Genomic DNA, 27,897 nt, shown 5'->3' on the forward strand with positions numbered 1-27,897 from the left:
AGTCAACCCACAGACCAGCACCAGAGACCTACAACATCATCTTGCTGCAGATTGGGTCACGTGGCATCGTTCAACCATTTGGCACACTTTACACAAGGAGATGCTGTGTGCAAGAGTGATGCAGAGGAAACCTTTTCTCCGCCCACAGCACAAACAGAGCCGCTTGAGGTATGCTAAAGCACATTTGGACAAGGCAGCTTCATTTTGAAATAAGGTGCTGTGAACTGATGAAATGAAAATTGAGTTATTTGGGCATAACAAGGGGCATTATACATGAAGGGAAAATAACACAGCATTCCAAGAAAAACACCTGCTACCTGCAGTAAAATATGGTGGTGGTTCCATCATGCTGTGGGGCTGTGAGGCCAGTGCAGGGACTGGGAATATTGTCAAAGTTGTTCAGGAATCAGTGACAAAACTGAAGCTGCACCGGGGCTGAATCTTTCAACAAGACAACGACCCTAAACACTGCTCAAAATCCACTAAGGCATTTATGCAGAGGAACAAGTACAATGTTCTGGAATGGCCAACTCAGTCCCCAGACCTGAATATAATTGAAAATCTTTGGTGTGAGTTAAAGGGACTCCGAGCTCATCTAAAAAATAAAAGTTGTACTCACCCGGGGCTTTTTCCAGCCCAGTGCTGGTCGGGAGGTCCCACGACGGCGTCCTGGCTCCTCTCCTAGTCCCCGCTCCGGAATGGCTGACCGGCCGAAGCTGCTGACGTCACACGCCGGCCGCCTCGCGTCATCACGGCGGCCGGCGTGGCAGTACCGCGCATGCGTGCTTTAATCGCGCATGAGCAGTATTGCCAAGCCGGCCGCCGTGATGACGCGAGGCAGCCAGCGTGTGACGTCAGCCGCGTCATACGCGGAAGGAGCAGCCCGACACTCGGCCGAGTGTCGCCCGGGCTGCGGCCGGTCAGCCATTCCGGAGCGGGGACTAGGAGAGGAGCCAGGACGCCGTCGTGGGACCTCCCGACCAGCACTGGGCTTGAAAAAGCCCCGGGTGAGTACAACTTTTATTTTTTAGATGAGCTCGGAGTCCCTTTAAAGAGAGCTGTCCATGGTCGGAAACCATCAAACCTGAATAAACTAGAGATGTTTTGTAAAGAGGAATGGTCCAAAATACCTTCAACCAGAATCCAGACTCTCATTGGAACGTACAGGAAGCGTTTAGAGGCTGTAATTTCACAAAAAAAAATACTTAATATTGATTTCATTTCTTTTTTGTGGTGTCCAAATGTATGCACCTGTCTAATTTTGTTTAAACAATTATTGCACACTTTCTGTAAATCCAATAAACTTCATTTCACTTCTCAAATATCACTGTGTGTGTCTCCTATATGATATATTTAACTGACATTTTTTATCATAACAACCAACGATTTATAAAGGAAAATCATGATGATTAACAAGGTTGCCCAAACTTTCACATCCCACTGTATATAGGGTTTTTTATCACATTACATCATTCTCTAATATTTGCAGTTTACACACTACTCAGCATTCTAAACGATTTTACAGAGCAGCCCAGTGAACTATTGATCTATCATGTGCAGAAGAAAAAAACAATACAATGACTGACAGTTGAGATAACAAGCCTCAGAAGGCTTAACTCTCTGCGACTTTGAAAGTAGTGGAGCTCAATGGATTTTTTGCTTAGATAACAACTGGAGTTTCTTACCTCTTCCTGTACTGTAAACACTATTAGACTTATGTCTCTGCCCCTAAAGTGTTATTTCTTAGCTGTACTACACATATAAATCATTATATCTTAATTTTTTTTTCGCTTCATTGTCTTTTTAAACACCACTGATGCATAATGCTTCTCTGACACATCATCAGAGCGCAATGCTGACTTCAATGGAAATATACTTATAACCCGCCGGCATCCACCACCCTTACAACAGCCCAACACAACAAACAAGGCCTGTGGGTGCTGTGGCTTACTTGGTTAAAGTGCCTGTCAAGTAAACAGGTGATCCTGAGTGTAACTCTAAGGAGTGCATAGCCTGACAGTTAACTACTTAAGGACCATGGTGATGTTTTGGTGGTCTCCTGGTTGGCAGGGCGTAGATTTCAATCACTGCCGCAGCGCGCATCCACCGTTTCTGTTGCTCCCTGCCGATCGCACCGCTCAAACCCGACGTCTCTTGCCGCAACTCACTGGCTCTGCCTGTCTCTATGATGCCAGAGCCATGTGAATCGGTCAGGAGTCGATTTCATTGGCTCCTGGCCATGTCTATCAATGTAATCTGCTCCCATTGGCTTACATTTATAGACAAGGTCAGGAGCAGCTCCTGACCGACTCACATGACTCTGCCGTCAGAGAGACGGCAGAGTGGATGTCAGGAGCATCCCGACGTGCGGCGGTGGCGGCGATTGCGGCTGTTATGCGCGGCAATTCATCGGGATTCTGTTGTTATTGTACCAGCGGTCTCTGGTCTTTAAAGTGGACCCAAATTAAAAATACAAGATTTCAGAAATAAAATCTATTTTCTAAATTATAATAATAAATAGCAGCCTTTTTTCAGCTGCATAATGACAAATATAACATATTTTACATTTATTGGAGGAACCCCTCCCTTCCTTTCATATTGCCGGGACAGAATCCGGCAAACTGTTGAAGTAATAATAATAATAATGGCAGTATTTGTATAGCGCCTTTCTCCTGTCGGACTCAAAGCGCTTGCGAGGCAGCCACTAGAGCGCACTCAGTAGGCAGTAGCAGTGTTAGGGAGTCTTGCCCAATGAACTCCTTACTGAATTACTGGCTTACTGAACAGGCAGAGCCGAGATTCGAACCCAGGTCTCCCATGTCAGAGGCAGAGCCCTTTACCAGTACACCATCCAGCCAGGTGTCCAGCAAAGGAGGAATTGCTGCCACCTGAATAACCCTAGTTAAATAAAGAGAAGGGTGAAAAGCATGCACTGAAATGCTCATAGGCTTGAAGAAGTGTTTATTTATCTTTGTATGTGTCAGAGTGGTGCAACTAAATATTTTGAATTAAAAAAATGTTTGGTTTGGGTCCACTTTAACCTCTTGCCGGCCGCGTCACGCCAGTAGGCGTGGCCGCGGCGGCAGCCCCAGCACCGCCTAACGCCAATTGGCGTAAAGTCCTGGGGCTCTGTTTTGCAGGAGATCGCGCGCAGGCTGCGCGCGCATCTCCTGCTTGGGGGGCGGAGCTCCGCCCCACCTTCAGTCTCCGAGCGGCTATTGCCGCTCGGGAGACTGTTAGACGGCGTGATCGCCGTCTATTTACTCTGTGCAGCGCTGCGATCAGCAGCAGCGCTGCACAGGGGACAGCCGTGTGACACGGCTGCCCCATGGGGGACAAGAGAGCGATCGGCTCTCATAGGCAGAAGCCTATGACAGCCGATCGCCGTAATTGGCCGGCTGTGGGGAGGGAGGGAGCGAGGGAGGGAAGGGATTTAAAGGAAGAGGGGTTTTTTTTTTAAATACGGCAACACAAATATTTATTAAACAAAAAATAAACATGGGGGGAGCGATCAGACCCCACCAACAGAGAGCTCTGTTGGTGGGGAGAAAAGGGAGGGGGAATCACTCGTTGCTATGTTGTGCGGCCCTGCAGCTTGGCCTTAAAGCTGCAGTGGCATTTTAAACTAAAAATTGCCTGGTCACTAGGGGGGTTTAGCCCTGCAGTCCTCAAGAGGTTAAGGGGGCAGAGAACCACTGGTACTTAAGTGGTTAAAGGGCTTGATTCACTAAAACAAATAGCAGGCCTTATCACCTTAAGTTAGCACACCTTATCGAAGTTAACATGCCTTATCAGAGTAGCATAGTGAACTTATGCCTGCTAATTGGCAAAGACGAGCGCTCCACTCGTTTTGCCCTGAGCCCCTGCAGGTTCATAGCGCTCACTATTTTACTCTGATAAGGCATGTTAACTTTGATAAGGCGTGCTAACTTTGATAAGGCATGCTATTTGTCTTAGTGAATCAAGCCCAAAGAGTGGTGTTTTGAGCCAAGTAGCTCTATCTAAAGGTCACGAAGCTGACTTAAACCACTTCCCCTCCTCTGAGACGAGTAACTACGTCCCTGAATTTCCCCATATCTTTTTGCAGGGACCTAGCTACTACGTCCCTCCTCAGCCAACTCCCGCTCGTCACCCCCACCCCGCACGTTCCTGCCGCTGATCTGATCGTTAGCTGGGAGATCAATAAATGGGTACTTAGTTCCCATTCATTGATCTAGGTCACTGTGTGAATGAATGCCGCCGTCTATGAGACGGCGCTATCATTCACAAACCCCGATAGTTACACATCCACGCATTTCTTCCTCTTTGCACTGTAATACTACGTGTAGGGAAGTTTTGCACAAGACATCTTGTGGCCAAAAAGTAAAATTACAACTAAAAACATTTTTTTTAAATAAAAAGAACAATTTTTACATTTTAAATAAACCCCTTACCTCCCACACTCCCCAATAGTTATCCCCATTTTTTTTTGTAAAAAAAAAAATTTACAATAAAAATAAAATACATAGAAAGTTACCCTAGAGACTGAACTTTTTTAAAATGTATGTCAAGAAGGTATATTACTGTTACTTACTAAATTATGGTCTTGTAATTAGGGATGGACGCAAAACTGAAATAATGCACCTTTATTTCCAAATAAAATATTGGCACCATACATTTTACTAGGGAATAATTTTGAATGTTGCAATAACCGGGACAAATGGGCAAATAGGCAAATACACATTTAGAAAAAAACTATTCTTAGCAAAATGTACACCCCCCCCCCCCAAAGAAAGCCTAATTGGTGGCAAAACAACAAGGTATAGATCATTTTGTTGTGATGAGTAGTAATAAAGTTATAGGTGAATAAATGGAAGGAGCGCTGACAGGTGAAAATTGCTGTGGTTTTTTAAGGTGAAAAAACCCTTGGAGGTGAAGTGGATAAACACAGAACACAGCTATTGTAAAAAAATCCTTAGACTACATAACTGTTCTCAAGCATCAATAAGGCTTTAACCTATCCTCATTAGAACAAACAGTTATTGTAAGACAGTAAAACAATGAGCAGTGCAGCAAAGTTATTGGCCACAGACAGCAACTAGGGCCTTGTTATTGGGGTTGGTTAGTGTACGGGTGTACTGGTTAAAGACACCACCTTTGACATAGGTGGCCATGACTGAGACAGTTATCTATTCAGTAAAGAGTCATTGGGCAAGGCTCCCTAACCTGTCAGGGTGTCCTTAGCAGCCGCAGCTCTCAAGTGCTTTGAGTCTGACAGGTGAAAATAACTATTCAAATGTCATCATTATCATCAAATATGAATAAATTTTACCTGATCTATGTAGTATAAGAGTAAATTTAGTAAATATATTGAATAAATATTTTAGGCAGTCATATTACATAGAAATGGTAAGATTGGATGAAAAAAATTGTTCATTAGTGGCCACCATAAGATTACCAATATTCTAAAATAGCGGATAGTAGGATATCGGTAAAATCACCAATATTCTACTAAAGCCAATAGTAAAGTATCAGTAAAATTACAGATATTCTACTATAGCGGATAGTAGAATATGGGTAAAATTACCGATATTGTACTATCGCTATTTGGCACCCACTTTTCCATGCACTTTTTTGCATAGATGCTAATCAACATTGCACAGATCTTCCTCCCTTTTAAAATTAAAAATAACAGGATGAGGGTGAGTGTTGTTCACATTTTTCACTAGTTTACTACTTGCAACAAATGTTAAACATATTTTTTTTCCACATTTCTAACTATTTTACTACTTACAACAAATGTTGAACATCTTTTTTTGCAGTGTTAACAACAAATGCTAAACGTCTTTTTTTGCACAGTTTATTGAATTGGCACTACATCATTTCAAACATATGTAAACAGTTAAATAACAAAACTATGGTTAAACATGAAACAGTGTATACTCAAGGGGACCTATGACTATGCATTTCAGAGATGGCTCTTTATACAGAGTACTTTACGCAGGCTCTGGCATTTAGATATCAGTTAAGTCGCCCCATGAGACAATCTTTTCAAACACATTTCCTACCCTAGTCCGTGTTTTACAGCCATATAAATAGGTTCAGGTTTAATTTATTTTGCAGACTGAATCAATGCTAGCACTTGTGCTTTTTAGACTATATAGCCTGCGTCTACTTTCAGCTCTAAAAATATTACCAGCACAATTACTTACAAAATGCAAACAAATGTTAAAGCAGAATTTTAGGGTAAAAATACTTGTGAGGATGTTATCCACCTTCATAATCTGTTATTTAAAGGGTATATTTACATTTATAAAGGCTTGTTTGTCTTTAGTAAAGGAGATACATGTACCCGTAATGAATGCTACAAACATATGAATTATTCATTTTAAGGATTAAGGGGGCTTATCATAGAATATATATTTAGCCAAAAAACAGACAGAGGTGCCTGGTTCTTCTACTGACCACATATGCTATTGCTCTGTTGTTATTGCCTGATGAAGCGGGATCAAACCTGCGAAACGCGTTGCATATTTGGAGTTCATAAATAAAATATAAAGACTGTCTTTACTACAGTCGTTGTGTGTCTACTTGGAGGAGGTAAGTCCACCACTACCTCCTCTATTTACCAAGAGTTTGGTTTTTAAGCTCATTTAGCTTCTTTTTATCCTCTTGGCATCTCTGTTCTCCTGCATAATATATTTAGCCAAGGTGTAAGTGCAATACAGTGTAAATATATACAAGGAGTTAGACCAGCATTGAGCCCCAGTATACATGCACTTTACACTCAGAATACACAGAACCAGGAAAATATAAGGGGCTAGAGGAGACTGAAAAGCCCCCTTATTAACCACTTCCCGACCGCCGTATGTACAATTGGCGGCCGGGAAGTGCACCCCGCAAGGACCGCCGTATTGACAATTGGCGGCGGTCCTTGTAGGGGCATGGGCGGAGCGATCGCCTCATCAGTGACGCGATCCTCCGCCTCCGCCTGGCGCCGCTCACCCGCCGCAACATCCCGCCGGCCATACGGAAGCGCCGGCGGGATGTTAACCCCGCGATCGCCGCATACAAAGTGTATAATACACTTTGTAATGTTTACAAAGTGTATTATACAGGCTGCCTCCTGCCCTGGTGGTCCCAGTGTCCGAGGGACCACCAGGGCAGGCTGCAGCCACCCTAGTCTGCACCAAGCACACTGATTTCCCCCCCCCCCTGCCCCAGATCGCCCACAGCACCCATCAGACCCCCCCCTGCCCACCCCCCAGACCCCTGTTTGCACCCAATCACCCCCCTAATCACCCATCAATCACTCCCTGTCACTATCTGTCAACGCTATTTTTTTTTTTATCCCCCACCCTGCTCCCTGCCCCCTCCTGATCACCCCCCACCCCTCAGATTCTCCCCAGACCTCCCCCCCAGACCACCCCCCCTGTTTACTGTATGCATCTATCCCCCTGATCACCTGTCAATCACCTGTCAATCACCTGTCAATCACCCATCAATCACCTGTCACTGCCACCCATCAGCCAGCCCCTAACCTGCCCCTTGCGGGCAATCTGATCACCCCCCCACACCAATAGATCGCCCGCAGATCCGACATCAGATCACCTCCCAAATCCATTGTTTACATCTATTCTCTCCTCTAAACACACACTAATTACCCATCAATCACCCATCAATCACCCCCTATCACCACCTGTCACTTTTACCTATCAGATCAGACCCTAATCTGCCCCTTGCGGGCACCCAATCACCCGCCCACACGCTCAGATTGCCCTCTGACCCCCCCTTATCAATTCACCAGTGCATTAATTACATCTGTTCTTCCCTGTAATAACCCACTGATCACCTGTCAATCACCTGCCAATCACCTATCACCCATCAATCACCCCCTGTCACCCCCTGTCACTGCCACCCATCAATCAGCCCCTAACCTGCCCCTTGCGGGCAATCTGATCACCCACCCACACCATTAGATCGCCCGCAAACCCGCCGTCAGATTACCTCCCAAATGTATTGTTTGCATCTGTTATCTTCTCTAAACACCCACTAATTACCCATCAATCACCCATCAATCACCCCCTATCACCACCTGTCACTGTTACCTATCAGATCAGACCCTAATCTGCCCCTTGCGGGCACCCAATCACCCGCCCACACGCTCAGATTGCCCTCAGACCCCCCCCTTATCAATTCGCCAGTGCATTAATTACATCTGTCCTTCCCTGTAATAACCCACTGATCACCTGTCAATCACCTGCCAATCACCTATCACCCATCAATCACCCCGTCACTGCCACCCAACAATCAGCCCCTAACCTGCCCCTTGCGGGCAATCTGATCACCCACCCACACCAATAGATCGCCCGCAGATCCGACATCAGATCACCACCCAAGCGCAGCGTTTACATCTATTCTCTCCTCTAAACACCCACTAATTACCCATCAATCACCCCCTATCACCACCTGTCACTGTTACCCATCAGATCAGACCCTAATCTGCCCCTTGCGGGCACCCAATCGCCCGCCTACACGCTCAGATTGCCCTCAGACCCCCCCTTATCAATTCGCCAGTGCAATATTTACATCTGTTCTCCCCTGTAATAACCCACTGATTACCTGTCAATCACCTATCAATCACCCATCAATCACCCCCTGTCACTGCCACCCATCAATCACCCCCTGTCACTTCCACCCATCAATCACCCGCTGTCACTGCCACCCATCAATCAGCCCCTAACCTGCCCCTTGCGGGCAAACTGATCACCCACCCACACCAATAGATCGCCCGCAGATCCGACATCAGATCACCACCCAAGCGCAGTGTTTCCATCTATTCTCTACCCTAAACACCCACTAATTACCCATCAATCACCCCCTGTCACTGCTACCTATCAGATTAGACCCCTATCTGCCCCTAGGGCACTCAATCACCCGCCCACACCCTCAGAATGCCCTCAGACCCCAGCCCTGATCACCTCGCCAGTGCATTGCTTGCATCTATTCCCCCCTCTAATCACACCTTGAGACACCCATCAATCACCTCCTGTCACCCCCTAGCACACCTACCCATCAGATCAGGCCCCAATTTGCCCCGTGTGGGCTCCTGATCACTCGGCCAATCCCTCAGATCCCCCTCAGACCCCCTTCCGATCACCTCCCCAGTGCATTGATTGCATCTATTTTCCCCTCTAACCACCCCCTGAGACACCCATCAATCACCTCCTGTCACCCCCCTAGCACTCCTATCCATCAGATCAGGCCCAATACAACCTGTCATCTAAAAGGCCACCCTGCTTATGACCGGTTCCACAAAATTCGCCCCCTCATAGACCACCTGTCATCAAAATTTGCAGATGCTTATACCCCTGAACAGTCATTTTAAGACATTTGGTTTCCAGACTACTCACGGTTTTGGGCCTGTAAAATGCCAGGGCGGTATAGGAACCCCACAAGTGACCCCATTTTAGAAAAAAAGACACCCCAAGGTATTCTGTTAGGTGTATGACGAGTTCATAGAAGATTTTATTTTTTGTCAAAAGTTAGCGGAAATTAATTTTTATTGGTTTTTTTTCACAAAGTGTCATTTTTCACTAACTTGTGACAAAAAATAAAATCTTCTATGAACTCGCCATACACCTAACGGAATACCTTGGGGTGTCTTCTTTCTAAAATGGGGTCACTTGTGGGGTTCCTATACTGCCCTGGCATTTTAGGGGCCCTAAACCGCGAGGAGTAGTCTAGAAAACAAATGCTTCAAAATGACCTGTGAATAGGACGTTGGGCCCCTTAGCGCACCTAGGCTGCAAAAAATTGTCACACATGTGGTACCGCTGTACTCAGGAAAAGTAGTATAATGTGTTTTGGGGTGTATTTTTACACATACCCATGCTGGATGGGAGAAATTTCTATGTAAATGGACAATTGTGTGTAAAAAAATCAAACAATTGTCATTTACAGAGATATTTCTCCCACTTAGCATGGGTATGTGTAAAAATACACCCCAAAACGCATTATACTACTTCTCCTGAGTACGGCGGTACCACATGTGTGACACTTTTTTACACCCTAAGTACGCTAAGGGGCCCAAAGTCCAATGAGTACCTTTAGGATTTCACAGGTCATTTTGCGACATTTGGTTTCAAGACTACTCCTCACGGTTTAGGGCCCCTAAAATGCCAGGGCAGTATAGGAACCCCACAAATGACCCCATTCTAGAAAGAAGACACCCAAAGGTATTCCGTACGGAGTATGGTGAGTTCATAGAAGATTTTATTTTTTGTCACAAGTTAGCGGAAAATGACACTTTGTGAAAAAAAACTATCAAAATCAATTTCCGCTAACTTGTGACAAAAAAATAAAAACTTCTATGAACTCACCATACTCCTAACGGAATACCTTGGGGTGTCTTCTTTCTAAAATGGGGTCATTAGTGGGGTTCCTATACTGCCCTGGCATTTTAGGGGCCCTAAACCGTGAGGAGTAGTCTTGAAACAAAAATGACCTGTGAAATCCTAAAGGTACTCATTGGACTTTGGGCCCCTTAGTGCAGTTAGGGTGCAAAAAAGTGCCACACATGTGGTATCGCCGTACTCGGGAGAAGTAGTATAATGTGTTTTGGGGTGTATTTTTACACATACCCATGCTGGGTGGGAGAAATACCTCTGTAAATGACAATCTTTTGATTTTTTTACACACAATTGTCCATTTACAGAGGTATTTCTCCCACCCAGCATGGGTATGTGTAAAAATACACCCCAAAACACATTGTACTACTTCTCCCGAGTACGGCGATACCACATGTGTGGCACTTTTTTGCACCCTAACTGCGCTAAAGGGCCCAAAGTCCAATGAGTACCTTTAGAATTTCACAGGTCATTTTGAGAAATTTCGTTTCAAGACTACTCCTCACGGTTTAGGGCCCCTAAAATGCCAGGGCAGTATAGGAACCCCACAAATGACCCCATTTTAGAAAGAAGACACCCCAAGGTATTCCGTTAGGAGTATGGTGAGTTCATAGAAGATTTTATTTTTTGTCAAAAGTTAGCGGAAAATGACACTTTGTGAAAAAACACAATTAAAATCAATTTCCGCTAACTTTTGACAAAAAAATAAAATCTTCTATGAACTCACTATACTCCTAACGGAATACCTTGGGGTGTCTTCTTTCTAAAATGGGGTCATTTGTGGGGTTCCTATACTTCCCTGGCATTTTAGGGGCCCTAAACCGTGAGGAGTAGTCTTGAAACGAAATTTCTCAAAATGACCTGTGAAATTCTAAAGGTACTCATTGGACTTTGGGCCCTTTAGCGCAGTTAGGGTGCAAAAAAGTGCCACACATGTGGTATCGCCGTACTCAGGAGAAGTAGTATAATGTGTTTTGTGGTGTATTTTTACACATACCCATGCTGAGTGGGAGAAAGATCTCTGTAAATGGACAATTGTGTGTAAAAAAAATTAACAAATTGTCATTTACAGAGATATTTCTCCCACCCAGCATGGGTATGTGTAAAAATACACCCCAAAACACATTATACTACTTCTCCTGAGTACGGCAATACCACATGTGTGGCACTTTTTTGCACCCTAACTGCGCTAAGGGGTCCAAAGTCCAATGAGCACCTTCAGGCTTTACAGGGGTGCTTACAATTTAGCACCCCCCAAAATGTCAGGACAGTAAACACACCCCACAAATGACCCCATTTTGGAAAGTAGACACTTCAAGGTATTCAGAGAGGAGCATGGTGAGTCCGTGGCAGATTTCATTTTTTTTTGTCGCAAGTTAGAAGAAATGGAAACTTTTTTTTTTTTTTTTTTTTCACAAAGTGTCATTTTCCGCTTACTTGTGACAAAAAATAATATCTTCTATGAACTCACTATGCCTCTCAGTGAATACTTTGGGATGTCTTCTTTCCAAAATGGGGTCATTTGGGGGGTATTTATACTATCCTGGAATTCTAGCCCCTCATGAAACATGACAGAGGGTCAGAAAAGTCAGAGATGCTTGAAAATGGGAAAATTCACTTTTTGCACCATAGTTTGTAAACGCTATAACTTTTACCCAAACCAATAAATATACACTGAATGGGTTTTTTTTATCAAAAACATGTTTGTCCACATTTTTCGCGCTGCATGTATACAGAAATTTTACTTTATTTGAAAACTGTCAGCACAGAAAGTTAAAAAAATCATTTTTTTGCCAAAATTCATGTCTTTTTTGCTGAATATAATAAAAAGTAAAAATCGCAGGAGCAATCAAATAGCACTAAAAGAAAGCTTTATTAGTGACAAGAAAAGGAGCCAAAATTCATTTAGGTGGTAGGTTGTATGAGCGAGCAATAAACCGTGAAAGCTGCAGTGGTCTGAATGGAAAAAAAGTGGCCGGTCCTTAAGGGGTAGAAAGCCCTAGGTCCTCAAGTGGTTAAAAAGCAATGCTGAATATAATTTTGCCTTCTTCAAACTGAAGGTATTTGCAATAATTCAGCTTTACGTGTCCAACTGTAGTTTCCTATGAAGGATCATAGGAGTGATGCATCATGGGAAACAGCAGTTGCTCACTTAAAGAGGAACTCCAGTGAAAATAATGTAATAAAAAAGTGCTTCATTTTAATGATTAAATGATTTAGTCAGTGTTTGCCCATTGTAAAATCTTTTAAATCCCTGCTTTACAGTTGGACATTTATTACATGGTGACTTTTTTACTGTTGGCAGGTGATGTAGCTGCTGCATGGTTTTTTGGCAGTTAGAAACAGCTGTAAACAGCTATTTCCCACAATGCAGCAAGGTTCACAGACAGGAAACTGCCAAGAGTACGTACTCAGAATTTTTTTGTGGGAGGGGTTTCACCACAATATCAGTCATACAGCACCCCCTGATGGTCTGTTTGTGAAAAGGAATAGATTTCTCATGTAAAAGGGGGTAACTATCAGCTACTGATTGGGATAAAGTTCAATTCATGGTCAGAGTTTCTCTTTAAAGAGACACTGAAGCAATGTTTTTTTTATATAATGATTTGTATGTGTAGTACAGCTAAGAAATAAAACATTAGGAGCAGAGACATAAGTCTATATTGTTTCCAGTACAGGAAGAGTTAAGAAACTCCAGTTGTTATCTATGCAAAAAAGCCATTGAGCTCCACGACTTTCAAAGTCGCAGAGAGCCCTGTCTTCTGAAGCTTGTTATCTCAACTGTCAGTCATTGTATTTTCTTTTTCTCTGCAGAGAAGGGTTCAAAAGTTCACTTGCCTGCTCTGTAAAATCATTTAGAATGCTGAGTAGTGTGTAAACTGCAAATATTAGAGAATGATACAATGTTATAAAAAAAATATATATAACTGAAAATAAAAATATGACAATATTTTCTTTGCTACTAATGTTCTAGTAATTATCCGTACTACACAACCAATTGATTATATCATTTTTTTTTTCACTTCAGTGTCTCTTTAAAGCCAAATTGTTGCAAATACCTTTTGTTTTAAGATGGTAAAATGACCGTAATATTCAGCACTATTCACTGTGTTGCACTTGCACCTTAGTTAGATATATGTTCACCGATGGAGCCCCTAAATAATGGGGGAAAACATATTGGATGGTTGAGGGGTGCTTTATGTAGCCGGGGGTCAATAAGAGGGTAATCTGAAATTACCTGGATTGAGATATATGAGGGAGATGTTTAAACATAATACTCTCTTTTTGCCCAGACATTGATATATGCTGAAACATGATCCTTCCTGCGTAGTTCTCCCGTGAGTGTGTGTTATATAGCTATATTATAGATATAATCAAGTGCTTGGATAGTGAATAGTGCCTTCCGGTTGTGTGTAATATATGCAGAATCATATGAGGATAAGAAAAGGAAGAGCCTGCACAAAACAAACTGAGACAGAGTCAACACAGTGACCAGGAGACATTAGTGTGAAATCAGGGCGTGGAAGCAGGAAGGTATGGGAATTGGAAATCTGTCATCCGATCTTTAGGTATTGTAGTAAGTAGTGTCAGTATTCATATACGTTAACTTGTTTTTTTGGCTATTTCAGTGGTGTACCTATTGATGGACTGACACCCAGGGCCGGATTTGTACTTCTTACCGCCCAAGGCCGACTATTACCAGCCGCCCAAACCGAAACCGTATCCTACCACCTCTCTCCACACACACACGAAAAATGTTGGGCCGCTGGTGTCCACTATTGTGGCTAGTACCGAGGTCTCCATGGCAACGTGAAGTGAATCAATCACGTCACACGGGGGAACTGGTCAGGGCAGGCGAAGGGGACGAGGTGGAAGAGGTCGAGGGAGAGGGGGGAGGGGGAGGGGTTGGGAAGGCAGGGGTCGAGGAGAAAGAGGAGAAAGAGGTGCAAATCAGGAAGGCGAGGAGAGCGACGATCAGGGGATGGGACCTGTGACACGGAGTGGGAGCATCAGGAAAAACAAAATATAGATGTGAAACAGGAACAGAATAATGTGGTCAATCTGTCCAAGTTTGATCTACAAGAAAGACACATATCAGTATTGATTAAGGGTTTGTCTTTTTCACCCACTGTATCTGGGGATATCTTTGAGATTTATAGAGATATCCAATTATTTTTGCGTAAGATCCTTTTAAGGCTATCCTTTGGGAATGATTCTCGACCAGCAGTTCATCAGGGAGTATATGTAGGGTTAACCCCTACAGAAAGGGAAGCTCTAATTGCCTTGGAGTCGCTGTACGATATTGAAAATATTGATGAACCAGTACAGAAATGCTCCCTTGTCACTCGGCACGATTCCCTAACAGCTGATGATTCTGCCTTGTCTTGTGATATGTCTGAATCCACCCCGAATTTGAACAGGAGTCCCCTCCTCCCCATATCCTTATAGAGGAGGGTTCAGCTTCCTCCCTTAGTGAACATGAGGAACCTGCTCCCTCATCCCTGCGACTGAAGTCCTCTTTCATGCCCCCTATTTCACAGAATCGCAATGTAAAAGTGTTCATGGAAATTATTGAAAGGGAGTTATGGGCATTAAATTTGGATCCCCATGGCTCTGAACTTAATCTAACCGGTGAGGAATTTATGGCCTTGGACGAATTAGCCAAAGCTCAGGGGATAATTATCAAGCCGAGTGACAAGGGAGGCAATGTAGTCCTCCAAGATGAGGAGGCCTATGTAGAAGAGATTATGCGCCAGTTAAATGATCGGGAGACATATGAACGATTGGAGAAAAACCCATTTCCAGTGATTGCTGAACGTGTTAACGAGTTGTTGGATGAGGGGTTATATCGAGAGGTCATTACTAAACCGGAATATGACTATTTGGAGGTGGTTACGTACAACGTGCCTACGTTGTACACTCTTCCAAAATTGCATAAATCTTTAATCAAGCCACCTGGGCGACCAATAGTTTCGGCTGTTGGTAGCCCCACACAAAGGCTAGGACAATTGATTGATCGAAAGCTGAAACCATTGGTCCAATCGCTCCCTTCGTATGTGCAGGATACTCGCGATGTGCTGGGAGTGTTGGCTGGGTTTCTGGCACCCCTGGGGTCCCTCCTCGTGGGGATCGATGTTGAATCTTTATACACTTCGATCCCACACGTGGAGGGGCTCCGGGCAATGTCCTTTTTCCTTAATGAGCGCTATCCAGGGGCTGATCTACACAATGCCTTCCTTGTGGAGTCTATGGAGCTGATTTTGCATCTCAACTGTTTCGTTTTTCAGGGCCGTTTTTTTCGACAGATCCGCGGTACGTTTATGGGGGCGGCGTGTGCCCCGGCGTATGCTTGTTTGCACCTGGGACTATGGGAACGCGAGGATGTTTTCCCGGTCCCGGAGTACGGGGCACACGTCGCCCTCTGGATTCGTTATATAGACGACGTATTGATGGTGTGGAGTGGAACGACCGACGAGTTAAAAATGTTTATTGAGAAATTGAACAACAACGGGAAAAACATACGGCTCACGTACACTTTTGGACAGGAAATCTCGTTTTTGGACTTAATGCTAAGAATTGAGGGAGAAAAGGTGGTATCCTCTTCCTTCCGCAAAAGCACGGCTGGCAATACTATTTTGCATGCCGATAGTCATCACCCCCAATCTTTAAAACGTGGGATTCCATACGGACAGTTCCTCCGTGTGCGGAGGAACTGCTCATGTGACGATGATTTTCGGAAGGAATCGCGCGCGATGTATGAGCGTTTTCGAGCGCGTGGCTATTCCCATTCGGTGTTGCGGAAGGCATTGAGGAGGGCCTGGTCCCTGGATCGCGAAAGGTTATTAGCCCCTAAAGAGAAAAATCAATCAGATGACCAGGGATATATACGTATTATTACCAGATATGGGGCCCACTGGGAGCGATTGCAGGGTCTTCTGACAAAATATTGGCCAGTGCTGATGGCGTCAAGGGAGGTATCTGAGGTTGTGGGCCCTCGACCTCTGCTCACGGCGAGGAGGGCCCCCAATCTCAGGGACCGCCTAGTCCATAGTGAAATACAGGTTAAACCCAACACATGGTTACAAGAACGCGTACCTAACGGTATGTTTAGGTGCGGCAAGTGCAAATTGTGCCCGTTCATTGATAGAACTAGGAATTTCCCGGATAGACGAGGTATCACTATGTATGACATAAAATCTTTCATAAATTGTGATAGTGAAAAGGTGGTATATATGATTGAGTGCCCCTGTCACCTTAGATACATAGGCAAAACAAAAAGGGCCTTAAAAGAACGGGTATTGGAGCACTTTGCCATCATTGTGGGGGGGAAGGGTCAGACCAACATTGCAGAACATTATAGAGAGGTCCATGGCAATAGCCTTAGGGGAACGACTGTTAAAGGAATATACAAGCTTAATATTTCAAGCCGTAGAGGTGATTTTGATGATATTTTACTTTGTAAGGAATCAATGTGGATATTTAAACTTGATACAGTGAGCCCCAATGGTTTTAATGCCAGACTGGACCTCTCACCCTTCTTAAAAGTAGCAAGGTATGGTTGATCCGGTGACATACCCTGAAGTTTCATTTTTAAGTTTCACATTTATGGGACAAATGTAGGCAAATAATTGCTCTCTTGAGCTATATTGTTCTTGATATGGAAGTATGGGAGTGCCTGGTTCCGCAGTGAACGATCTATGTGCACCGTGCCTGAAGCCGTGCCATTCCATGATGAGGAGGACTGATAATAAAAACCCATCTTTAGTATATAGAAAGTTTGCCCGAAAAGATATTCTGAACTTCCCCTGTGCCTGCTGGGATGGATGAAACCATATGGGACTTGCAACGCTAACATTGTGAAGTGTGTCCTCAGGTTGTTTGATCTTTGGAATCTATGAGGAATGCCGTTATTTGACAGAACATGGATGGTACCTGGAGAGAATTCTGAATGTGGAATTTAATTAAAGAATTGGGATCATAGTAGCTGTGGCATGTGTTGCTCTGAACTCTTCCAGCGGGACTGTGCTGCTGCTCCAGGTTCTTGCAATGCATAAGGCCTCCCAGTGCTGCCTGATCGTGGAGATGCAGACCACGGGACGCTTGGGGATTGGCCAGCATGCACAGCTCGTCTTCTTCTTCCCCCCTCCCCTCTCTCCTTGTCCTGCCTTTGTTTTTCCCTCGATGCTTACTGGAGGATGGGCATGATGTGGGCAGTGAAAAGGATGACACGTCTAGAGCTGGCCACACCTTGAGAAAGAACCTGGGCGGTTCGAAACGCGTCGGTGGGCGGAACTTTGCTCAGCTGTTTGCTTCTCAGCAGCGTGTGTCCGCCATCACTCCAAGCCCGATGTACTCCTTCCCCGCTGCCAGTGAACTTCCACTAGGAGATCCCCTGCCATGTTAGAGCAGGTGTGACGGGACTTCTGGGATCAGCTGGACCCCTGTGGAGCGGCAATGTCGGGGTAAAACGGAGGTTGTCAGCGTCAGTGTTGGTGAGATCTCCCCATGTCACAACATGTTGCAATACTGCATATGATGCATAAAAAGGATGAGACTGTCATCATTATCAATATTCAATAAGTGAATTGAGCTCGGATTCCTGCCGGTTTATGTTTGGAAAGGGGGCCCCCCAACACTAAAAATACGCTATTAGGCACGGTGCAATTGGAGGTGGATGCGCGGGCGAGTGGTGCATGTATGTTTGATGTTGCGCCATACACGCATTGCAATTGAAGCAGATATAATTGTTAATAGCTGGTTTATAAAGCAATCTGCTATGCTCTTGTTTTTAAACTTTGTGTATTGTTGGCAATGATCAGCGGCTGAGTATGGTTCCTGAGGAGAACCTGTCAGTTTTGTATTTAATAAAGTTTTGTATTCCTTGATGACACATGGAGCCCAAGCTTGCCTTGTTTTTTCTACAGTCAAGCGATCTACAGGTGATGGGCGTGGTGGAAGCCGTCCACCACACACACATTGTCAAAAGTGGCTCACAATTGGACATTGGGTGGGGTCAGCAACACGTAAAAGAGGTCCTGTACCCACTGCTGTCTCCAGGGTAACCACACTGGCCATCAATAATTAAGGAATGGGTACTGTGAGACGCTGCCTTCTGTATTCTGTACTATTTGCTGGTGCTGCCCCTGGTCCTTTCATCCCCCACGCCAAGTGCGTGAGACCTGGCCTTCTGTAACTGCCTGCAGCTGCTGCTATGTCATTGGACAAGGCCTGGCTTTTTGCTAGTCACACACTGTTCACAAACGTTTGGTTAACAGACTGCAGCTGCCTGTAGCACAGCACAGGCAGATGCCAGCTGGTACTAATAGTGCAGTTATCCTGACCCCTTTCATTTGTTTGGACACTTGCAAATAATGCCCTGCAAATAATGCCCACTGTCTGCAGGCCGCCCCTTGTTTATCTGGTGCCCTAGGCCATGGCCTATGTGGCCTTGCCAGAAATCCGGCCATGCTGACACCAGCAGTTTAATCTGGTCTATAGGATAAGTCATTAAAAACAAACTGAAATTCCCAGCAGCCCATAGGGTGTTGCTCTCTGCAGTGGCTGGAAGCAAGAGGTAACACCCTTCCACTGAGGGTGGAAAAACCATAATGCAAAAATAGGATAAAAAGCAGAGGCACCAAAAGGATAAAATACACTACAAACTGTTTAAAATGAGAGGTAGTGGTGGAAGTACTTCCTAACAAAAGATACAGATGGTTCAATGCAGTCAAAAACAATAAAATCTTTTTTGACATATACTCTGCTTTACAATGTGTTTTAGGGGTAGAACCCGCTTCTTCAGGCATTGAGAGAGAGATCTCTGGTTACCTCCGTGAGGTAGGATTCTACCCATGGAACATTGACTGATAAGCTCACCACTACATTAATGCAATAGTTTTACAGTTAACTGAGGATTTACCAAAAACACTAAGGTGCCTTTATAGATAAGCGAAGGAACATAAAAGATACCAGGGATAATACAGCCAAAGGGAATGTTTTTATGGCTTATGTAAGTTCGAGAAAATGTACATTACTGGTATTTTGCAGTATACATTACCTGAAGACTGTCCACAGTTACAGAAGTCGCTTGTTTTGTGTCGGTCCTCACTTCATCAATAGTAGCTTGACTTAAAGGGTCATTTGCATCTAGTAAACTTTTGTCAGGCTCTCCACAGGACTTTGTTACATCCTAAGTTAAACATATTTAGGAATTATTGGCTAGAACATCATGTTATAATCACTTATATCATATTGTATGTGTTTTAAGCACACTTCATAAATTGCCCATCAGATAGGAGATCTATCCACACTTGAATGCATCAACAAACTGCAGAAAACCACCGTGACCACATTGGTGTATTCCATTTTTTTTTTCATGCAAAAGGACACAATCAGCATTTCTTCTGTGCATAATAGCATTGATGGTCAGAGGTGATGGTTATCTTTCTGAAGGTTAGTACTAAAAGGCTTGATCTTCTGATTATTTCAAGCAATTCTCAAACTAAGCAGGTTACTTGCAAGGATTCTGCATTACATGGTTACCCTATAGGGGCACAGCACTGGCCCTTTCCTGTCTAATGCTACATTTCTAAGGTTTACCATGTTCCTAAACAATTTCAAGATTCAACAAAGCAGTTTGTGGATTTAACTAATAGACATGCCTACATGTAATGGGATAGTTATTACTAGTAGCTTGACCTCCTTAATGCAAATATGGACTTGTCACATGCTTTAAATGTGATACTATAATATTTAAAATACTATATAAAAGTGCTACATCTCAAAAAGACACTCAACACATTATCTGTGAATGAGATGTAAGCATTCTAAATTCCTGGCAGATAGTTCTAAAGTGAATGTTCACGATTACTCCAAGAGTGTGCTTTCCTATGAAGTTGTACCAGTCTTCTTACTTTCAATGCAAACAAACTGTAAGTGCACACCACCTTAAGAGATGAACTAGAATGTAGGGCAGTGTGTGATATCACCAAGTTTTGCTTTGTCTTCTTTTGACCAAACATCCATAAATCTTCCTCATAGATTGCAGGGGTCTCAAAATCTCCTCACTGATGGCACTTTATATGTGTGCTATTATATATCTTTAATAACACAACACGTTTCTCTGGCTGCAGCCGGTTTCTTAAGGTGATTTCCCAGTTATTTAATTTAACTGGCATATATGGAACTGCATATTTGTGACTGTACAATTAGGCGTCCATGGTACTAAGTGTTTCTCTTTCCCAAGTCTTGTTGGAGAGGACGAAGGCTGGCTGACTTCCTCTCATATGCCCTCCTGTCAAAATTGCTTTTTTTTAAATTATTATTTTTTTCAAATTGATTTTAAAAAACAAAAAAAGCCTTTTTATGTATCTTAACAGGTCGATATTGTATTGCACACATATCAGTTGTACTAAAACAGCCACATACCCATGATTTATTACTGATTAGGTCACATGATCAAAGTTCTTCTATTCTTGATTCAAAAGAACATCATCTAGGAGAAGGTATAGTGCAAGCTACTAACTGGCAGCCACTGCATCTCTTCAGTCAGGTCTTGGTGCAAAGTTTTAAGGCCGCAGTATACTATCAATCAAAACAATGGTTCCTGAGGAGGGCTCTGGTTATTAATGCAATGCAAAAGTTGCAGATATGGCTCCACTGTAGTAAATTTAGCAGCCATTAAAGTGTCCCCTTGGCGAACCTCAGTTTCAAAAAGGCACACTTACCCAAGGAGAGGGAAGCCTCTGGCTCTTATAGAGGCTTCCAATGCTGCCCTCTGGTCCACGCATCACTGAGCGTGGATCCCCTGAAGAATTTCAACAAGGGCCTGTCAGATAGAAGATTGGGGCCATCTCCTCCTCAGACAAAGGAGCACGGCTGGGCCTTCAGGAGCATCCCAGCAATCAGCAGCAGCAAGGAGGACACTAGAAGCCTCTAAAGCAGGGGTGTCAAACTCAAATACAAACTGAGCTGAAACTGTACACTGGGACCAAGTCGCGGGCCAACCTCAATGTCTACTGCCCACCTTCCTCCCTCATAAAGTTCCCAGGTGTCTAACGGCCCCCCTCCAACCCCTATACAGTTCCCAGGTGTCTAGTGGTCCTCCCTCCCCTATACAGTTACCTGGTGTCTAGAGGCCGCCACCCTCCCATATACAGTTCCCTTGTGTCTAGTGGTTCTCCCTCCCCTATACAGTTACTTGGTGTTTAGAGGCCCCCACCCTCCCCTATACAGTTCCCTTGTGTCTAGTGGTCCTCCCTCCCCTATACAGTTACTTGGTGTTTAGAGGCCCCCACCCTCCCCTATACAGTTCCCTTGTGTCTAGTGGTCCTCCCTCCCCTATACAGTTCCCTTGTGTCTAGTGGTCCTCCCTCCCCTATACAGTTTCCTGGTGTCTAGTGGTCCTCCCTCCCCTATACAGTTACCTGGTGTCTAGTGGTCCCCCCTCCCCTATACAGTTACCTGGTGTCTAGTGGTTCTCCCTCCCCTATACAGTTTCCTGGTGTCTAGTGGTCCTCCCTCCCCTATACAATTACCTGGTGTCTAGTGGTCCCCCCTCCCCTATACAGTTACCTGGTGTCTAGTGGTCCCCCCTCCCCTATACAGTTCCCTTGTGTCTAGTGGCCCTCCCTCCCCTATACAGTTCCCTTGTGTCTAGTGGTCCTCCCTCCCCTATACAGTTTCCTGGTGTCTAGTAGTCCCCCCTCCCCTATACAGTTACCTGGTGTCAAGAGGCCCCCACCCTCCCCTATACAGTTCCTAGTGGTTACTGCTTTAACCCTACTGCCCCGTATGGCTTCCCTGGTGTTCTATGGCTTCACCACCAATATAGCTTGCCTGGTTGTCTAGAGTGGGCCAAACATAATGCAAAGTGGGGAAACCACTTGAGGGCCACATTTAATGACTCTGAGGGCCAGATTTGGCCCGCGGGCCAGAGTTTGACAAATATGCTCTAAAGGATCCAGAGGCTTCCCTATTCTTCTGTAAGTATGCTTTTTTTTTTACCTGAGGTTTTCCTCAAGTTCCCTTTAATTACTGGTGTGAGAATTCAGGAAGTTTAGACCAGGTAAAGGATACAATATTGGAAAAACCTAAATTAAATTATAATTTTGAATCTTACTAGCCCAAAACAGATACTTAACAGATGTTGACACCCAGAGATGTACATTATATATTATACATTTTGTTTCAGCTTGAACACAAGCGTTAATTTCCATACACCTGTAATCATGCAGCGTTCAGTCTTTATTTAACATTACTTATTTACCATCGCTATTTTTACATGTTTATACTGTAATTTACTTTGTATCTTTAATCTACAGTATATGAACATTTTAGTCATTTAAAAAAAATAAAAAACATTGTTTAACCACAACAGTTTCTTTATTATGCGTTTCATAATAACATACATTTCTGTTACTGTTGTAGATGGCACTGCTATAAATAGAACTCATTTTCTCTGGTTGCTTCTACTATATTTTCTGAATTTATTTAACTGTGCAATTTTTGTGTGCGTATCTAGCCAGTGTGATCTTTCATAAGTATGCATAGTGAACTTATAGTGTCCTTTTCTGTGATAAGGTTATCAGTGGTCTTACAGACAGTGACATAATATAGGATTCAATTTCAAAGTCAACTTGCACTCTTGCACAGGACACACGGAAAATAGAGAGAAATGCTCCCTGTATGTGTTTAGAGAGAAGAGCCTGTCTAATTCCCCCTTATCTGTCACTAATCACAAGTTTAATTTAATCTCTCAGCTGTGTCAGCACAAAAATGCGGCATTCTTGGCAGACACAGCTAATATGTAAACACAGGATGTTAAACCTTTGCCTGCTTCCATGAAATCAGGCAGTAGACACACTGCAGATTATTGCAGAAGTTCTGTAAGCTATAACAAAGAAATTGTTTTTTTCAAAGGTTATTATGCTGTTGCTTATCTTTTTAGAGCAGGCAGGAAGTTCTGAGTTCTGGTCCACTTTAAAGAGGAACTCCAGCCTAAACAAACATACTGTCATTAAGTTACATTAGTTATGTTAATTAAAATAGATAGGTAAAATAATCTCTTACCCACCCTGTTTTAAAAGAACAGGCAAATGTTTGATTTCATGACGGCAGCCACATCTTTTTGGTTAAAGGGGGTGACAGGGAGCATGAGACACAGTTCCAACTGTCCTGTGTCCTGAGCACCTCTCCCAGTTGCTAGGCAACGTGCATAACAACATAGGAAATCCCATCATGCTCTGCACAGCATCAGGGAAAAAAAATCCTGGGCTTTTTTTCTTTGATGGGTGGAGCTTAGGTAAAAATGCAGCTAAAAATGCTGCTTTGGTAAGAAAAACAAAGTTCTGATGCTGTGAAACTGTTAAAGAAACACCAGGCCTTTTCAGTGCTGCTGAGTAGATTTTTAGTCTGGAGGTTCACTCTAAGAAGGACTAAGGATGGGTTGACAAATAAATGGTGTACAGTTTTGTATTCGTCCTGTCAGTTTTTGACAGTTTGCATCATTTTTATATGAGTTTTCTATGGCTTGGTTCAACACATAAGTCTTTACATTTCCGTTCTAGTCCATCCAGTCAGTTTTGTATCAGTTTTCTATGGCTTAGTTCACACATAAAAGATGTACAGTCCGTTCCAGTGCTGTCCTGTCAGTTTTGTATCAGTTTTGTATGGCTTGGTTCACACATAAAATGTGTACACTTCCAATCCTGTCAGGTAAAACTGATAGAAAACTGATGTAAAACCGATAGGATAGGACAGGAGGACTAGAACAGAAATGTATAGATTTATGTGTGAACTAAGCCTTAACCTGTTGCCGCCCGTGTCACGCCAATGGGCGCGGCCGCGGCGTCAGCCTCAGGACCGCCTAACGCCAATTAGCGTAAAGTCCTGGGGCTGTGTTTTGCAGGAGATCGTGCGCAGGGTGCGCGCGCATCTCCTGCTAGCCGCCGCTCGGGAGACTGTTAGACGGCGTAACCGCCGTCTATTTACAAGTACAGCGCTGCAATCAGCAGCAGCGCTGTACTGGGGACAGCCCTGTGACACGGCTGTCCCCTCCTGAGCAGCAGAGGTGATCGGCTGTCATAGGCTGAAGCCTATGACAGCTGATCACGGGGATTGGCTAGCGGGGGGGGGGGAGGGAGGGAGGGGGGTTTGCATGAAAAAAAACAACGACTTTTTGGGAAAAATAAATCAAAAAAACAAACAAAAATAAACAAACAAACAAACACTGGGGGGCGATCAGACCCCACCAACAGAGAGCTCTGTTGGTGGGGAGAAAAGGGGGGGAAGAATCACTTTTGTGCTGTGTTGTGCCGCCCTGCAGGTTGGCCTTAAAGCTGCAGTGGCCAAGTTAATGAAAAATTGCCTGGTCTTTAGGGGGGTTTAACACTGCGATCCTCAAGAGGTTAATATAGGCAAGCAACTGTTATGCATGATTCATTTTGTCACAGTAAAAATGTTTTAGTGCAATACCCGATTATTTAGGGGTTAAGCTAAGCTGCTCTGTTACATTTAGACTCTGTATACGTAGGTACTAAATAAGACTATGCTGAATTACAGTAAGTTTAGATTGCATCACCTGTGATTTGAAGCCTTCACTCCTTTCCCTATTAATAACTTAGATTGACAAAGGGAATGCCAGGATTGTATCACAGGTGCTGCTTTCACTTCTACATCAAAGCCTTGAAGGAAAACACTGCATTTGTTATAAACTTCTGATAACACAACATATGTGACATATGTTATACAAGTCAATTTGTAATTATGCCCTTGTTTACGCAGAAGTTTTTTTTTAATTCCTGGAAAAGCACAAACAGTGTTTGAGTGCGCTTGTTCAGGTATTGTGAAGCATTTTTCTGTGCATTTGGTAGTGCTTTTTAACTGTCTAAACCAGTTGTGGTCAAGTGCCTATCTAGGGTATGGCACAGTACAGCATGTGCCCTGGGCACCAGACTACTGGGGGCCCAAATTAGGTGCTGCAGTGCAACCGTACTGCGCAGCTGAAACATAGAGCAGCTGGGGGTGGGGGTGGGGGATTGGATTACAGTGATCACAGGGTCAGGAGCAAATGAACCGACTCACAGAGCTCTCTTGTCATACTGACAGCAGGGTGAGTGAGCTGCAGTGGCGGGAGAGTGGCGCGATCGGCGGTAGTGGCGAGTCTGTGCAGTTTGCTGAATGCGGAAGTTGAACTTTGCCCTCCGGCAGTCTTAGGCAGAAACAAATGGTGTGCATTTCAACTACCACCATCTGAAAGTGGTTAAAGGATACCCGAACTGACATGTGACATGATGAGATAGACATGTGTATGTACAGTGCCTAGCACACAAATAACTATGCTGTGTTCCTTTTTTTCTTTTTTTGCCTGAAAGAGTTAAATATCAGGTATGCAAGTGGCTGACTCAGTCCTGACACAGACAGGAAGTGACTACAGTGTGTCCCTCACTAATAAGAAATTCCAACTATAAAACACTTTCCTAGAAGAAAATGGCTTCTGAGAGCAACAAAGAGGTAAAAAGGGGAACTTCTTATCAGTGAGGGTCACACTGTAGTTACTTCCTGTCTGAGTCAGGACTGATTTAGCCACTTACATACCTGATATTTAACTCTTTCAGGCAGATAAAGAAAAAAAGGAACACAGACTAGTTATTTGTGTGCTAGGCACTGTACAAACACATGTCTATCTCATCATGTCACATGTCACTTTGGGTATCCTTTAATAGAGACTGTCATGGAGTATAGTCTGCTACTGGGGTCTGTCTTTTCAGTAGGACATGATGCCTATTTATGTTATTTGGGAGAAGCTCTTTTGCATAGATCACAACTGAAGTTTCTTAACTCTTCTTGTACTGGAAACCAATATAAGACTATTTTCTTTGCTATTAATGTTCTATTTCTTAGCTACACTACACATACAATTCACTATCTCATAAGTTTATTTTCGCTTCAGATTTTCTTTAATGGTATTGATATTCTGCAATGCTCTATAGCTTAATTTAGATATCCTTAAAAGTGATGAGTATGCACATCTTACAAATACCGCTTATTCTAAACATATGAGCTGTATACAGGATAAAACGATCAGATCATAATTACTGATAAGTAACCAAGCACAAATCATGTTTTTCTTCTCCTCATTCTCGAAGCTGATGTAAGTTGAGTTGCTTTGAGTTACAGAAATTCCTCCACCCCCAGACCTATTCTTTTTTTATCCTATAAAGCCTAATAAAGTTTCAGGTTTGTAGAATCTAATACATCTTATGTATACACAATTACTTTTTGTCTGCTTTCCATAAAACACATCTTCTCAGGAGGGAAAGTAAACCTGCCTATACTGCTTGTCATCTCTGTAAAGGGCAGCACGATAAGAAAAGCAATATGATATTTTATTTGAATGTGCAGTAATGTTATGTTTAGAGCCTGCCATCTGTTTGATTTAGAATTAAGATGTTTTAAAATGGAATTAGGGAATGGTTATTTTTATTCTTCTATACGGCTTCAGAAATAATGCTGACGTAGGTACTGGCTCGTGAGAAAAAGAAAGGATTTATTTTAAAGAAGTTTTAACGTCACATAAGATTTCATTACAGTTGTGTTGTTATAATAAGAAACCATTAAAATAATGCATTCCACCCCTTCACAAACTCCGATGGCGCATTTGAATAAGCGTGGTTGATTGTTAAGAAGACTAACAATTTAAAGAGTGCCTCCACTTACTTCCCTGGAGAACCAATAAAATTATCCTTATCAAGTCATCGCTATAAATAACATGGAAATATTTAAAAAGAAAAAAAAACTAACTATATTACACTAATAGTTTTGTGATAATTAGGTTGTTGTTTTTTCAAACATAGTAAAAAAGGAGGTACCCAAAAATATAAAATAGTTAGAAACAGTTTGACGTGAAGTGTTGAAATGGCAAAAAAGCAAGAGAACAAGCAAAAATACAAAAACAAAACATGTTTATAAATGTAACACGTTTACAATGCTTTTGTGCTGTTGTAATCCTACGCATTAGCGACCCTCTGTGTCCTCTACTTTTTTATATTTTTTTAAAGGTACCTGATCTCTCTCAGATGCTTATTCTGAGAAGGTTCCTGTCCCTCATCTCTTGCAGTTTGCCTTCATGGGATATTTCATTGTTTTGGTAACTAGAGATGGCCCAAACGGTTCGCCGGCAAATGGTTCACCGGCGAACTTCCGTGGTTCGCAATCACGGAGAACCACAAACTTTTCCGGAAGTTCAGTTCGCCCCCATAATGCATCATGAGGGTCAACTTTGACCCTCTACATCACAGTCAGCAGGCACATTGTAGCCAATTAGGCTACACTCCCTCCTGGAGCTCCACCCCCCTTATAAAAGGCAGGCAACGTCAGGCTTTTCACTCACTAGTGTGCCTGCAGTAATTAGTGAAGGGAAAGCTGATGCAGACTCTCAGTCTCTCATAGGGAACGCTTAGTTAGGCTCTTGTAGGCTTGTTAGCTTGCTCCTGGCTGATTCTATTTG

The 27,897-nt window shown here is 43.4% G+C and overlaps 1 protein-coding gene across 4 annotated transcripts in view; it reads right to left on the minus strand.

Moving 5' to 3' along the window:
- CABCOCO1 (ciliary associated calcium binding coiled-coil 1) overlaps window positions 1–27,897 on the minus strand; it is a 166,780-nt gene that overhangs the window by 11,636 nt on the left and 127,247 nt on the right. For 3 of the 4 annotated variants that reach the window (XM_068258852.1, XM_068258853.1, XM_068258851.1), the window contains one exon: window positions 19,447–19,578. In XM_068258852.1, the coding sequence (XP_068114953.1) occupies window positions 19,447–19,578 (132 nt within the window). Of the gene's footprint in view, window positions 1–19,446; window positions 19,579–27,897 lie in introns of those variants that run through there. The other variant, XR_011024586.1, reaches the window with a different exon arrangement.

This window comes from Hyperolius riggenbachi, chromosome 10, assembly GCF_040937935.1.
Source record: "Hyperolius riggenbachi isolate aHypRig1 chromosome 10, aHypRig1.pri, whole genome shotgun sequence".
Classification (NCBI taxonomy): Eukaryota; Metazoa; Chordata; class Amphibia; order Anura; family Hyperoliidae; genus Hyperolius; species Hyperolius riggenbachi.